Genomic DNA, 16,869 nt, shown 5'->3' on the forward strand with positions numbered 1-16,869 from the left:
GAAACACCTAAGTGTCCCCCTAACTAATGATCCCTATCTCCACATCATTGTTATTGTTCTTCCTTTTTGCTTCCCCCCTCTACAGCTGATCCTTTCATAACCTTGGATTTTTCTGCACTCCGTTGTGGAACCAGCACCCTCACTAGCTTGCAGAACAGAACATCAATTTCTGAATATGTTTCCATGCAATACCTGCCTGGTTCTCTTGCACTGCATGGCAGTCATTCATTCTGTTTAAGTCTCCAGGCCGTTAAGATGTCATCTCACCATCTATCTGAATGTGCATTCCACATAAATCTTATCCTTGTGGATATGCCTTAATGATTCCAGTCACCGCTTGAGCACTGAGGTCCGGAGCTGAGGCTTCTGTTGCTGGCAGCATTTACTGTGTATTTAGTCATCTAGGCCAGTGACAGGATCCAGAACTTCCCACCTATTATAGGCCACACATTCCACTTAACTAAACTGAGCTGTCATAGCTTAAAGTTATTTCCCTGGTGTAACTTTATTTTGTATTACTTATATCACTTCAGTAAGTTGACCCTGACTTTCCCTTATTCCTGGAATTTCTAATAAGAAGAACATTTACTAGTATTAAGCTTTGCAATTTAGCAATCCCTGAAGGGTCCGCACATTCATTGTTGTGTTAAGAACAACAATCTCAATTACTACAATCTCTCACCAACCCTCCCAACTAACTCATTCTAGAAGTTGGGGGGGAATTGTCTTCATCAATGTTCACTCTACCTATCTCTGTTCCATGACACCAGGTTATAGTCCAACAAGTTTATTTGAAACTACAAGCTTTTGGAGCACTGCTCCTTTCGGTAGCGAGCTAGGACTGGTGCTCCGAAAGCTTGTATTTTCAAAGAAACCTGTTGGACTATAACCTGATGTTGTGTGTCTTCTAACTTTGTCCATCCCAGTCCAACACTGGTGCCGCCACATCATATGTCTGTCGCCCATAGATTCTATCCACAGATGAATAATCACTGTTATTTTTGGCATTTCTGTCCAGAATCTCAGTTCACATGTGAACAGGGCATGATTGTAACAATTTCTCAAATTTGACTGGAAGTTGGCTTGCAATTGGTGATGCTTTCACTGTTTCTAAGGCCTTCCCAATGGCTTCCTTTTCTACCACCGACACGGTCCTAGAGCCCCCTAATGGCTGCATTGCCCTTACCTTGTTGTCCTGATAATCATCTTCATCTGTGAATGTCTCACTTCTCATTCAAGATGGCATTAGTCCAATGGCCTCCTTTTAACTCTATCTTAAGTTTCTTTCCAGGACATCGTGTTTTTTTTCCACACTCAGTCACTATACTGAGAGAGTTCTCATCCCAAATCTCAGATCTTCTTGCTCTTTCACCTCAGTGAATTATCTTCCAATCCTCTTAATTCTCTCCCTCCATATAAATGCTTCTGTCACATTCAGGTCACCCTTTGCCTTAATTATTTCCAATAAGCTGTTTAAGGGATCACTGGCAAGGTTGCCAACGATTAATATTTTGAATGCCTTATTCACCATTCACTTCCAATCCACCATTAGAAAAAAACACTTGTTCGTTTGCCTATTTGCCTGGACCTTGGGTTCTCCATTTGTTGCTTTTTGCTAATCTTTTGTCTGTACTTCTACATTTGATGTCATTGCAGCAAAACTTTCACTCTTGTCACTGCTGAGGAATTCTGTGGTGTAGCCCCTGTCTTTCAATTTCAGGATGTGCACACTAAGCAGTATGGTACATAAGTGACTGCATCACCAGTTCTAACTAGACTTCTTCAAGCTCTGTTGAAAGCCTCCTTATCTTTCCCAAAACTGTCTGGCTCTCTGACTCTGAAGAATCAACCAGAATAATAAAATTAGCCCCAGCTTATTTCCCGAGACACCTCTCCGTTTTCCTTGGGTGTTTAACATTCATTGTGTACAAGGATTTCTTGGTAACCTAAGACATAGACAATCTGTTCACCTTACCTCTGCTATTTTCCTCCATTCTGTTGTCCACTAAACCACCTTAGATCTCTCTCTCTCAATGAAATGTCTGAAGCCATCATCTGATTCCCTGAACAAATACTATAACCTCACTATTCACTTAGCATTCCCCCTACTGTCAGGCTGAACCAGACTGTTGGCTGCCTCAGTAAATTCACTAATCCTAATCTGCTAATATCTTGCCCTGTCCTCCATTATTTCAGTGATTAAAATCAGAAAGAACTGTTGAAACCAGTGTTTTGAAAGAATGATTGCATGTTTTGAATAAGCAGTAACAAAGTGGTTTCAGACAAACAGGACCTATGAGATTGTGTACAGATGTAGCTGGGTGGCAGCAGTTAATTACATGTGACACACAAGGGGGTTACGCCTGTTGCAAGTTGGTTGACATCTAGTCTCTAGTACATAGACCAATGACAAAGGCCTTCCACCTACCAACAGCTGTGTAATTGATTGTCAGGTAATTTGAATATCTTGGAGCTGAGAATAAACTACAGAAAAGTATTTTCCATACTAGCGAGTCATAACCCTGTTGTACCATCCTGCTTATTCACCACCGTTGTTCTACAGACTTGCCTTGGCCCTTGGTCTTCCAATGCCTCCAAATAAGCAGCCTTTTTTATGTTTGAATCTGTTCTCAACCTCTTCCATCCCAATATTTCTACAAACTATGTATACCCTACTACAACCTTGAGGTTCTGTGCCTTCCATTGCTAACTCCTATGTTCATTATAGGCAGTCTAATTCTTTTCCCACCAATGATAGGAATGTCTTAGTCCATGTTAAGTTGCTTGTTGTAAAATTCCCTCCCTACATTTCCCAGCTTGCTCTGTCTGCCTCAAACCCATCTTTTTTGATTTTACCACCTTTGTTTCTCTCCCCCTTTGTGTCTGGAATTAGACACACGTGCAGTTCAAAACATTCTCACAGATTGGCATAACTTTCCAACCCTAAATGGACAAACAATAGTTTTAAGTTTATCTCTTAACCTCTGTCGTTGATGTCTCAATGTGCAGTTTTATGGATACTCAAACAAACAAACTGATGCTCAATTTTATTTTTGTACAATTATTTCTTGTAAAAGTAAACTTCGCTTTCGCTTGATGAAAATAGATAAAAGCTCAATGTAAAATGACCTTTGTAAGAAAAGGAAAAAGTTTTCAAGCTTGTGATTGTAGAATAAAACTTGTACCTTTATTACAGATAAATGAACTTCAATTCCAATATCCCACAAAGTTATGATTCAGTATTTACTCTGGAATTTCTTCACTGTCTTTTTATTTCATTGATTCCTATCCCTAAACCATATTCTTCATCGTAATTCTATTGAAACCAGTTCTCTAATCTCCATTGATCTGGAACTCGTAAATTTTCAGTATTACATGCATATAGCTTAAATGTGATACACACAGGGATTGTGTTTTATTGTTATGCCACCATGTCAACGCACAAGCATTAGATCCAAAGTAATTGCACAATTCGGTAATATTAGTTTCTGGGAAGTCCTGGTTTATGAACATAAACATTAATCTTCAGGTACATGTCAGAACATGGAGCCAAATTGCACAATAGAAATGTAATGTTTCTAAATTTAAAAATTACCAAATAAAGTAGCATGTTATTGTATAAATGTAAAGTGTGAAGAGATTCATGAAATTTAAATTAGTCGGCATTGAAACATTGACATTCTGACTCGACCCCATGACAGGTCCCCTGGTAATCATTAACCTACATCATTTGCGGGGGGGGACAAGGCCAGTGGTACAATGGAGAATGTGTTTGACTTCAGATCAGAAAATTTCAAATCCTCCCTGCCTCGGGTGCAATGCATAACTTTTCTGTACTTCCAAACTAACATTTTGGGAGTGTATTATCGGCCCCCAAAAAGAGTCAGCCGGAAATAGACACGCTTCACAGACGTGTCGGAGAAATGGTCAGGAAATCTTATACTAGTGGATTTCAACTTTTACCAACATAAATTGAGATAGTCATGGAGGGTGGATTTCTTGAAATGTGTCTAGGCGAGTTTGTTTTCTATCAAGGAGAAAGTGAGGTCTGCAGATGCTGGAGATCAAAGTTGAAACTTTATTGCTGGAACAGCACAGCAGGTCAGGCAGCATCCAGGGAACAGGAGATTCGACGTTTCGGGCACAGGCCCTTCTTCAGGATTGTTTTCTATCAACACATAGAAGGTCCAACAAAGAATGGCACAGTGTTGGATCTGTTTCTGGGGAACGAAGCTGGGCAAGTGTTTGATGTAGCAGTTAGAATATTCAGGCGATAGCGACCACAACACTGCACAGTTCAGATTTATTCTGGACAAGGAAAAAAAATAGCCTGCAAAAGACGGTCTTGGATTGGGCAAAGATAGATTTTATTAGAATAAAGCAGGCAGCATGGTGGCTCAGTGGTTAGCACTGCTGCCTCACAGCACCAGGAACCCGGGTACGGTTCATGCCTCTGGCGACTGTCTGTGTGGAATTTGCATATTCTCCCTGTGTCTGCATAGGTTTCCTCCGCATGCTCTGGTTTCCTCTCACAGTTGAAACTTTATTGCTGGAACAGCACAGCAGGTCAGGCAGCATCCAGGGAACAGGAGATTCGACGTTTCGGGCACAGGCCCTTCTTCAGGAATGAGCCCTCTCACAGTCCAAAGAAGTGCAGGTCAGATGAATTGGCTATGCTAAGTTGCCCATAGTGTTAGGTGCATTAGTCTGGGGTAAATATAGGGTAGGGGAATGGGTCTGGGTGTGTTACTCTTCAGAGGATCAGTGTGGACTTCTTGGGCCGAAGGGCCGGTTTCCATACTGTAGGGTGTCTAATCTAATCTAAAGCAGGACATGGCCACAGTAGACTGGGAACAGCTCTTTGTAGTTAAGTCTACAGCAGGGCAATGGTGTGGCTTTGAAAAAGGAGCTGGGGAGAGTAAAGGTCCAACATGTAGTCTTTAGAGGGAAATGTAGAAACACTAAGTTCAGAGAACCCTGAATGTCCAGGAGGAATAGGACTCTTATCAGTTCCAAAGGGAGCAATTCAGCTGCTGCCCTCGTGGAATGCAGGAAGTGCAAAACCAACCTTAAAAAAAAGTAAATAAAATAGCAGAAAAGAACATGAAACAGGACTTGCAAACAGGATTAGGGAGAACCTGAAGATGTTTTTTGAATACATTAAAGGGAAGAGATTAACAAGAGAAAAGGTAGGACCCATTAAGGACCAAGGGGGCAATCTGTTTGTGAAGCCACAGGATAATGGAAGAGTGTTAAATAAATATTTCTCTTAGGTCTTCAATCTGGAAAAGGATAGTGTAGATAAGGACTTCAGGAAAAGGGACTGTGAGGAACTTGCAAAGGTTGACCTAGGAAACTGGGAGGCATTGGAGGCTCTGTCAGGCTTAAAAACAAACCCTGTAGCCTGGATGAATTGCATTCCAGGCTGTTGTGTGAGGTGAGGCAGGAAATTGTAGGGCTCTAACGCAAATTTTTAATTCTTGTCTGGCCACAGGGGAAATGCCAGAGGACTGGAGGATGACTAATATGGTTGCATTTTTAAAAGAGGTGGTAGAGATGAACCAGGGAATTACAGATTAGTCTCACGCCAATGGTAGGGAAATTATTGGAGAAAATTCTGACAGGGTGAATTAATACCCACTTGGAAAGGCATAGGTTATTCAGGAATAGTCAGTGGGAGTTCGTGCCTGATCTAATTTTCAAAAACACCTAACAAATTTGTGAAGTGTATGGATGAGGGAAGTTCAATTGATGCAGTTTATAAGGATTTTAGCAAAGCTTTTGATGAGGTGCCACATGGGAGACTGATTGAGAAGGTTAAAGCACATGGAATTGGGGAACCTTGGCAAGATGAATCGGCAACTGGTTTAATAACTGGACGCAAAAGATAGTGGTAGAAGGCTGTTAGAAAGGTGGTGGAAACTGACTGGAGGCAGATGTCCAGCAGTGTACCTCAAGTTTGGAGGTGTAGTGGACAGCAAAGAGGGTTACCTCAGATTACAACAGGATCTTAACCAGATGAGCCAACGGGCTGAGAAGTGGCAGATGGAGTTTAATTCAGATAAATGTGAGGTGCTGCACTTTGGGAAAGCAAATCTTAGCAGGACTTATGCACTTAATGGTAAGGTCCTAGGGAGTGTTGCTGAACAAAGAGACCTTGGAGTGCAGATTCATAGCTCCTTGAAAGTGGAGTTGCAGGTAGATAGGATAGTGAAGAAGGCATTTGGTATGCTTTCCTTTATTGGTCAGAGTATTGAATACAGGAGTTGGGAGGTCATGTTGCGGCTGTACAGACATTGGTTAGGCCACTGTTGGAATATTGCATGCAATTCTGGTCTCCTTCCTATTGGAAAGATGTTGTGAAACTTGAAAAGGTTCAGAAAAGTTTTACAAGGATGTTGCCAGGGTTGGAGGATTTGAGCTATAGGGAAAGGCTGAACAGACTGGGGCTGTTTTCTCTGGAGCATCGGAGGCTGAGGGGTGACCTTATAGATGTTTACAAAATTATGAGGGACATGGATAGGATGAATAGACAAAGTCTTTTCCTTGAGGTCGGGGAATCCAGAACTAGAGGGCATAGGTTTAGGGTGAGATGGGAAAGATATAAAAGAGAACTAAGGGGCAATTTTTTTCACAGAGAGTGGAACATGTATGGAATAAGCTGCCAGAGGAAGTGGTGGAAGCTGGTACAATCGCAACATTTAAGAAGCATTTGGATGGGTATATGAATAGGAACGGTTTCGAGGGATATGGGCTGGACGCTGGCAGGTGTGACTAGATTGGGTTGGGATTTCTGGTCGGCATGGACTGGTTGGACCGAAAGGTCTGTTTCCATGCTGTACATCTCTATGACTCTCTGACTTTAAGTTCAGTACTGGGACCTTTATTGTTTCTTATATACATAAATGATATTGATGAGAATGTGAGGGCAATGTTAAGCAAATTTACAGAAAACACCAAGATTGGTAGAGTGGTTAATAGTGAAGATGGTTGTAGATTACAGAAAGATGTAGATGGGTTGGTTAGATGGACAGATCAGTGGCAGATGGTATTCCCTAATAAGTGCAAGGTGATGCACTTTGGAAGAAGAAACAAGTTGAGGGAGTATTTAATGGCAGAACACTAGGTAGCTTAGAGGAACAGAGGGATCTTGGGTTAATAATTCACAGATCTCTGAAGACAGCAGAGCATGTGAATAGGATAGTTAAGGCAAACTGCTTTCGTCAGTCATGACATAGAGTATAAGAGCAGGGAGGTATGTGGTATTGTACTGAGCATTGGTCAGGCCACAACTGGAGGACTGTGTGCAGCTCTGGTTACCTCATGACAGGAAGGATGTGATAGCAGTAGGGGGGGTACAGGGAAGGTTCACCAGAATGTTGCTTAGGATGGAGGAATTGAGCTATAAGGAAAGACTGGATAGGCTTTGATTGTTTTCTTTAGAGTAGAGAAGATTGAGGAGGAACACAGATTATGAGGGGTATGGACAGGGTATATAAAGAGCAGGTGTTCCCTTTGGTTGAGGGGTCAATCACAAGTGGGCATACTTTTCGGGGAAGGGGCAGTAGATTCAGAGGGGATTTGGGAAAACCTTATTCTTTCAATGGGTGGTGGGAATCTGGAATGCACTGCCTGGAAACCTTACACCCTTCAAAAATATTTGCATGAGTACTTCAAATATCATAACATTCAAGGATGTGAGACAAGTGCAGCAAATTGGAATTAGCACACTTTTAGTGGTAGTTATGTTGCTGCAGACACAATGGACAGAAGGGCCTTTTCAGCGCGATATGAATCTAGGTCATTGATCAAAATGTGTTTGGTATAATTTATGCAAAAGCCAAAATGTTGGGATGTCCAGACGGGCTATAAAGTATCCTTGAAGTTTTGTTTTTAATTTTGCTCGATCCACTTCCAGCTACAAATTTTCAATTGAGCCAGATTTCATTGCCATTATTGGATATTTTTAAGGTAAGAATTTGTGGTAAATCAAGTCAAGGCTTCATTAGTTTTTTATCATTGTACTTTAAAATAGCAAACTATTTTTTTCTTGGTTCAAGCTAACATTAGCATTTCTACCCATATTATGCGATCTTTCGAGTTTGGTGGTTCTCTCATAATAACGTAATTTCAACCTTTCAAGAGTGAACTTGAAGCTGCTGGATGGTAACCATTTTTAATGAGTAATTGATTTACTCATGTTGCTGCGTTACGGGCTTTGGCATGTGAATCTTCATGGTCTTCTATCGTGTGTGTGCATGGTAAAACCAAGATGCATATTTCAATTCATTATTTATCAAAATGTTCGTATTTATTTTGACATTCTTCTGTTTTCATTCATTAATTAGTTGATTAGCTCTTTCGTGTCCTTTCCAAAGGGAGGTCCTTGGTTTATGTTTTAGTTTGAGTTACTGTCGTTGCAGTTTTATTTGTTAGTGGAGGTTTACTATTGCTATTCCACTTTCAACTGACTTGTGAAAAAGGCATGTGTGAACTGCAATATTTCAATAACGTAGCTCACAATCACCTTCTCAACAGCTCAAGAGTGATAGACAATAAATGGTTGCCTGGCCAGAGACAGCTCAAGAGTGAAAGTAAGCATTTTTATTGGCTTTTTTTTTCAGTAAATAAAAATCTATTTTGCAGAAGTACTTAAAAAAATATAGGAACTGGGTAAAAGCCAGCATTTTGTTTCGGTCACCCCCTCAAGTTCTCTAATCTTGTTTCAGTTCTCAACATAGCACCTAATGTCGATTTAATAGTGTAACCTGTAAAGTTGGCTTTTTTAAAATCCAGAAAACAAGCAAGCTATAAAGACTAGTTTCTTGCTTCTGGCATACACTTACTTTAGCAATACTTCGACCCTATCTCTTGACCCGTTGATTAATGTTCTGAAGATGTTGAAAATCTGAATTAAAAATAGAGAATACTAAAAATTATTTGGAAATAAATTTTTTGGTGATGAGAGTAACCAATTTAAATTTCATGCTGGTGATCTTGTATCAAAACTGAGGGCTCTTAGATACGTAGTTTTATACCAGCATACGGAAAAGGAAGAAAGAACAAACAGGAAGGTTTACTATGGATTGTAATGCAACAATGATAAAATGATAATGGTACAAATGGAAAGGATCTGGTCATGCAACAACTATATAAATAAAGCATGAGTATTGCTGAAAAATATCCATACAATCAAAGCTGTTTTGCAAAAGAGTCACCAGATCTGAAAAATTAATTCTGATTTCTCTTCTCAGATGCTGCCAGGACTGCTGAACTTTTCCAGCAACTTCTGTTTTTGTTTTGATTTAAAGCTTTTTGTCTCGCTACCAATCAATAAGAACTGTCCTCTCATGCTGCATAAATGTTGATTTTTTTTCCCCCCTTGAATTGTTAATCTTTAGACTTAGTCTGATAAGTGCAAGATGAAGAACTTTGACAAAATGTATTTTTTCAGCAATGTTTGAATGAAGCATATGTCCAAAGCAAGTGTAATAAAGAAAAGCAGAATTGTTGTCCAATACTTCTGTCTGGACTAAAACAAAAAGGGACCAGAAATTGAACCTGAAATTATTGAACTCAGTGCTGACAACCAGAATACCATAAAGTACCTTGTCAAAAGATAAAGAGCTGTGCCATGAGTTTACATTAAACTTCTTCAATACAGTGTAGAAGGTTGAAGAGGACAGAGAGGTCAGAGCGTGGGAGGATAGTTTGGAGAATTAAAATGCCAGGTGAGCAGACACTTGGGATTACTTTTGGAGACTGAACCATCAAAATTTTAGATTGCGCCAAAACTGAACAGATAATGACCTCCAATTTATTTAACTACTGATGTACACATTGTTTGTTTCTTTCCTGGCATTTCAGTTGATCTGATCTTGCTGCTAGTCGTTTACTAGCTCCAGACTCTCCATTATTGTGACTATTCTGATTTTAATATGTCGCATGGTATACTTTCCGCACAGTATAAGACCCTTCTGCTTGTTGACGTTTGCCCCTTGTCCTAATGAATATTAGCATATCCTAATCACATGACTATTGATTCTCAATGCTGGATGGTTAACATGATCAAGGAATAGATAAGTTTTACTTCTATGGTCAGTATTCATATACCCTATATAAGTATCTGTGAGGGAAGGCTGTGAAGTCATGGTAGTGTTACCCCAAGCCAATGTTCTCGGCACTTGAAGTGGAATCCCACCTTGGCAGATGGTAAAATTTGAATACAAGAAAAATCTGAAATTAAAAGCTAGCCTAATGGTGATCATGTTGATTGTCAGAAAAAAAACCCATCTCGTTAACTAATGTTCTTTAGGGAAAGAAACCTGTCTTCTTGACCTGGGTCTGACCTGCATGTTACTCTAGGTCGAAGTAATATGGTTGACTCCTGACTGCCCTCTGGACAAATAGGGATGGCAATAAAGGCAGGCCTAGCTCGTGACACACATTCTTTCAACATTTTTTTAAAAAAGTATCAAGTACATTTTAGGTGGTAATTTACATGTAGCCCATGTCAGAATGTCTTTAGGGACCATTTGGGTTTTAAGGCAGTTTGACAGCATTAGTGATTGTTTGACAGCTGAGCAATTATAATAACCTTTCAGTTTAGTGTTATAAATTACTTTGATCGTATTTTAACCTTTGGATTGCTAGTATCATAACCACTAATCTACTGCATGGCGTGACAAATCTAAAGGCAAAATGCTGCAGATGTTAAAGATACTGAAACAAAAACAAACCAGGCTGGAAGCACCAGTGGCAAGAGAAACAGAGTTAACATTTTAGGTCTGTGACCAACCCAAAATGTTAATTCTTTCCCTCACCACAAATGTTGCCAGACCTGTCAGATGTTGAAAACTTGTTTCCACTGAGTTGCTGGTTTTATGACTAAATGAAGATTGATAGTTGTAATGTATGCACTTGACATGCTCAATAGAAGTTGCCAAATTACTGGAGAAGCTCTGCTATTCTCAGCGTTATCACCAAAATTTTTAAAAATTAAAATGAGTAGACAAAATTCCCATTTAATCTATCTTTTTGATGTAGGTTGATAAAAGGCATGGACTGGGTTTCCATACCTAACAAGAATGACTATTTATGACAAGTTTGATTCTAGCAACAGAAACAGTTATAAACTGTCAGCATATGGCACTAATTTATACTCTAATCCCCTTCCAAATTCCCCCTTACACACAGACCACCAAGAAAATCAATGGATAGAAGACTGGAAAAGAAGTTTAGTAGTATTCAAGAACTATTGACTTGCTTTTTTGCTGATCAGAAATTTTTGCTTGGCTTTCCTTTCCTGAATTCTTCCACTGATTCATAAGAGACACACTGGTTCACTTGACTTAGTAAGTAAAAGTCACAACTTACAGCAACTGCTGAAGGAAATATAAACTAGTTTTTTTTTTGCAGGTTTCAAGATAGTTTTGACTGCAGAGAACGGAGCAATAGCTTCAGACATGGCATTTCCTTGAATCTTATTCCCAGCCCCAAACTTTGCAGTTCCTGAGAACAAACCACATGATTGTTGGCAAGCAAAAAACCTTTATTATTTATAACCGGTCACTAGTCCTAAGACCAATCAAATTTCCTACCAAATCTCCATCTGAATACGGAACCTATCAGCTCCAGTTCACCTGCAACCTAAACTTCAATTATTGCCTGTTCAAGCAGCTGTTTAAACGATGCTTGTTGTAAGTGTCAGGTTATTTGTTTCAGAAAATAGGCAGCAATCCTTGCAAAACACTTAGACAATAAGTCCATAAGACAGGAGTAGAAATTAGGCCATTCAAAGCTGCTCCACCATTCGATCATGGCTGATAAGTTTGTCAACCACATGCTCCCAACTTTCTCCCTGTCACCCTTAATACTCAAGAACCTGTCTAAATCTTAAATATACTCAACAATCTTGCCTCCACAGCCTTCTATGGCAATGAATTCCATTGATTCACCACTCTCTGACTGAAAAAGTTTCTCCTTATCTCCATTTTAAAAGGTCTTCCCTTTACTCTAAGGCTGTGCTCTAGGATAATAGTCTCACCTACCAATGAAAACATCTTCTCAACAACTACCCTGTCCAGGCCATTCAGTATTCTGTATGTTTCAATTAGATTCCCCCCCCCCCCCCACCCCATCCTTCTAAACTTCATCATATAGACCCAGAGTCCTCAAACGTTCCTCATATGCTAAGCTTTTCATTCCTGGGACCCTTCTCATGGAACACCTCTGAACCCGCTCCAGGGCCAGTACATCCTTCCTGAGATATGGGGTCCAAAACTGCACACAACATATGGTCTGACCAGAGTCTTCTAGAGCCTCAGAAATACATCCCTGCTTTTACAAACAGTTGTTTTATTAACAGTTCTCTTTCACTTTAATCCACAATTTTTAAAAATAAACAGCACTTTTTACAATTTAAGTTCCACTGCTATATATAATAATTACATGTGCAAAAAAATTTTCTTTGTAACAGAAAGTTGAGGCAGTTGTATCACTGCTCTTTGATTATGAACATGGAACAATACTGCACAGGAACAGATGTTTCGGCCCCCCTATGTCTGTTCCAACCATGATGCCATTCTAAAGTAATCCCATCTGTCGGTTCATTTGTCTGTCTAAATGCCTCTTAAACAGTGCTATCATAGCTGCTTCTACCACCTCCCCTGGCAGCATTTCTCGGCACCTACCATCCTTTGCATAAAAAACTTGCCTCACACATTTCCATTAATCTTTCCCCCTTTTAAATTAAACCTACGCAGCCTAGTATTTGACCTTTCCACCCTGGGAAAAAAATCTCCAGCTTATCGTCCTATCTATGGCTCTCATAATTTTATATACTTCTATGTAATGAGATATTTGATGAAATGTTCAATTATCTGCCCAATATGTCAAGAGAATAATGCTAGAGGATAAACTTTCTTTTTCATTTTCTGACCAGGTTTGTTGAAGTTCTGCACAGTTGGATTCTGTGGAATTGGCAGCCTCATTGACTTTGTTCTTATCTCTGCGCAGGTGAGATGATACCATCAGCTCAAGATCTGCCAATTTGCTTGCAGTCTTTTGTGCTGAATGATGGATGGATTATTTTTCTGTAGATTTAAGTGTTAAAACAATAGCTAAATACAATATAAATGATGTGTGAGTTTGCCTTGAGTTATTCCATTTAAACACAATTGGTGAAATTGGAAGTTCAATTAGATTGCAGCATTAATTGAAATGGGAATGTGCTATTTCTGTAATAAAATTGTTCAAGCCATAGTGTAGTGTTCAGTCAAAAATGAGGGAACAAAACAGGAAATAATTGGACTATGATCTGCAGAAATGATTCATTGCCACTTTAAAGTCATTTTTTTTGGAATCATTTGGTTTTATCATTAACAAAGTTGAATATAAATAGAAAAATATGGTAATTTTGGAAGCTGAGAAGTATAGCTAGCTGAAGCTTAGGAATTTTTCAGCACATGTTGAGAAGCTGTGAGATGCACCTCAATTATGGAAGAAAGATATACTTGGAGCAAAGAAAAGTATCCGCAGATTTCATGATCAATAAGAAGGTAGGATTTTTACAGCAAGATTCAGCTGAAATTTAGGAATGAATAGGTATCAACAGTCTGAAATTCTGTAGTTGAATGACTTTGACCAATGAATTAAAGTATCTTTTTGAGCAAAATTCAAACTAATATAAATAAGTGGTCCAAGTGATTTATCATTCCTTCCTTTTGTCTATAAACTGAATATGAACAGTCTGAACAATAAACAAAGCAGTTGCATTCCATTTGGCTCATCCTCGTGCAAAGGGGAGGTGAAGGCCTAGTGGTATTATTGCTAGACAATCAATCCAGAAATTCAGCTAATGTTCTGGAGTCCCGAATTTGAATCCCACTACGCTAAATGGTGGAATTTGAATTCAATAATAAAAAAAATCTGGAATTAAGTATCTACTGTTGGCCATGAAACCATTGTTGATTATTAGAAAGGCCCACCTTGTTCACTAATGTCCTTTAGGGAGGGAAATCTTCCATCCTCACCTGGTCTAGCCTACATGTGAATCTAGACCCACAGCAATGTGGTTGACTCTCAATTGCCTTCTGAAATGGCCTTGCAAGCCATCTAGTTGTAACAATTATGATAAAGTCTCAACGGAATGAAACCATATGTATGGCATTGACCTAGGCACCGGAAAAGACAATGGCAGAAACAGCACTGTTGACCCTGCCAAGTCCTTCTCATTAACATCTGGGAATTGGAAGAGCTGTCTCACAGACTAGTCAAGCAACAGCCTGACGAAGTCATACTCACGGAATCATATCTTACAGACAATGTCCCATCACCATCCCTGGATATGCCCTGTCCCACTGACAGGACAGAGCCAAAAGAAATGGCGTCACTGTTGAGTACAATCGAGAGGGAGTCGCCTGGGAGTCCTCAACATTGACTCTGGATCCCATGAAGTCTCATGGCTTCAGGTTAAACATAGGCAAGGAAATGTCTTGATGTTTGCGACATATCATCCTCTTTTGCCTGATGAATCGATATTCCACTAGATTGAGTAACACATGGAAGAAGCATTGAGGATGGAAATGGCACAAAAAATACTCTGGATGTGGGATTTCAATATCCACCAACAAGAGTGGCTTGGGAACTGTACTACTGATCAAGCTGGTCAGGTCCTAAAGGACAAAGCTGCGAGACTGCAACAGGTGGTAAGGGAACCAGCAAGAAGGGAAAAACATACTGGACCTCATCCTTATAAATCTGCCGGCTGTAGATGCATCTGTCCATGACCATATCGATAAGAGTGACCGCCACATAGTCCTTGTGGAAATAAAGTTCTGTTTCACATTGAGAATAACCTCTATTGTGTTGTGTGGCATTATCATGTGCTAAATGGGACAGACTTCAAACAGATATAGAAACTCAAGATTAGGCATCCATGACACACTGTGGGCCATCAACAACAGCTGTATTGTACTTCATACCATCTGCAACCTCAAGACCTTGCATATCCCCCCCACATTCATCACTATCAAGCCAGGTGATCAAACGTGGTTCAGTAGAGTGGAGGAGGGCATGCCAAGAGTGCACCAGGCATACTGGTGTCAATGAGGTGTCAACCTGGTGAAGCTACCAAACAGTACTACTTGCATGTCAAACACAGTAAGTGATAGAGCTAAGCGATCTCACACCAACAAATCAGATCTAAGCTCTGTATCCCTGCCATATTCAATCATGGATGGTGGTGGACAATTAAACACCTTCTTGGTGGAGGTGGCTTCACAAACATCTCCATCCTCAATGATGAAGGATGAGGCTGAAGCATTAGCAGCAATTTTCAACCAGAACTGCCCATTTTAGCCTCCAGCAGTGGTCCCCAGCATTACAGATACCAGTCTTCAGCCAATTTGGTTCACTCAACGCTGTATCAATAATCAGCTGCAGGCATTGGATACTGGAAAGGCCAAGGGCCCAAACAACATTCCAGCAAAAGTAATGAAGACTGTTGAACCAGATCTTGTCACTACTCTAGCCACGTTACAACACTGGTATCGACCCGACAGTGTGGAAAATTGCCCAAGTATGTCGTAATAAAAAATGCAGGACAAATCCAATCTGGCCAATTACTGGCCCATCAGTCTACCCTCCATCATCAGTAAAGTGATAGAAGGTATCATCAACAAGGCTATCAAGCAGCACCTGCTTAACAGTAATCTGCTCAGTGATGCCCAGTTTCAGTTTCACCAGGGCCACTCAGCTCCTGATCTCTTTACTACCTTGGTTCAAACATGGACAAAAGAGCTGAATTCCAGAGTTGAAGAGATAGTGACAGTCCTTGATATCAAGGCTATATTCGACTGATTGTGGCATCAAAGATCCCAAGCAAAACTGGAATCATTGGGTATGGGGGAACATACTCTCTGCTAATTGGAGTCATACCTGGCACGTGGTTATGGTTGTTGGAGGTTAGTTATCTCAGCTCCAGAACATTTCTGCCGAAGGTCCTCAAGATAGTGTACTAGGCCCAACCATCTTCAATTGCTTCATCAGTGACTTTCCCTCAATCAGAAACGGGGATGTGCGCCGATGATTTCACAATGTTCAGTACCATTCACGACTCCTCAGATACTGAAGCTGTCCATGCTCAAATGCAAAAAGATCTGTTCTTGGTCTGAAAGTGGCAAGTAACATTAATACTACACAAATAACCAGCTATGATTATCACCAATAAGAGACAATCTAACCACCACTTCTTGACATCCAATGGTGTTAACATCGCTGAATCTACCACCATCAACATCCTGGGGGTTACCATCAACCAGAGCCTAAACTCGACTCACCACATAATCACAGTGGCTACAAAAGTAAGTCACAGTCTAGGAATACTGCAACAAGTCAGAGGCTAGGAATACTGCAACAAATAGCTCATCTTCTGACCTACCCAAAACCTGTCCAACATCTACAAGGCACAAGTCAGGACTGTGATGCAACATCAAACAGTACAGCACAGTACAGGTCCTTGATGTTGTACTGACCTTTTATCCTACTCTAAGATCAAACTAACCTGCATACCCTGCATTTTACTATCATCCAAGTGCCTATCCAAGAGTTGCTTAATGTCTCTAATGTATCTGACTCTACTACGACTGTGGCAGTGCATTCCACGAACCCACCACTATTTGTGTAAAGACTCTACCTCTGACATCTCCCCAAACATTCCTCCAATCACCTTTAAAATTATACCCTGTTGTGATAGCCATGTCTGCCCTGAGAAATAGTCTCTGTTCACTCTAGCTGTGCCTCTCATCATCTTGTACACTTCTATCAAGATATCTCTCACCCTTCTTCTTTCCAATGAGAAAAGTGCTA

At 40.2% G+C, this 16,869-nt stretch overlaps 1 protein-coding gene across 3 annotated transcripts in view; it reads left to right on the top strand.

Annotated features, from left to right (window-relative positions):
* Positions 1-16,869, top strand: part of tm2d1 (TM2 domain containing 1) — a 113,693-nt gene that overhangs the window by 53,537 nt on the left and 43,287 nt on the right. For all 3 annotated transcript variants that reach the window (XR_006312978.1, XM_043699261.1, XM_043699259.1), the window contains exon 6: positions 12,944-13,017. Coding sequence is in view for 2 of the 3 variants with exons in the window: in XM_043699261.1 (XP_043555196.1) it covers positions 12,944-13,017 (74 nt within the window). In the remaining variant the exon portion in view is untranslated. The remainder of the gene's footprint in view (positions 1-12,943; positions 13,018-16,869) is intronic.

This window comes from Chiloscyllium plagiosum, chromosome 11 (assembly GCF_004010195.1).
Source record: "Chiloscyllium plagiosum isolate BGI_BamShark_2017 chromosome 11, ASM401019v2, whole genome shotgun sequence".
Lineage (NCBI taxonomy): Eukaryota > Metazoa > Chordata > Chondrichthyes > Orectolobiformes > Hemiscylliidae > Chiloscyllium > Chiloscyllium plagiosum.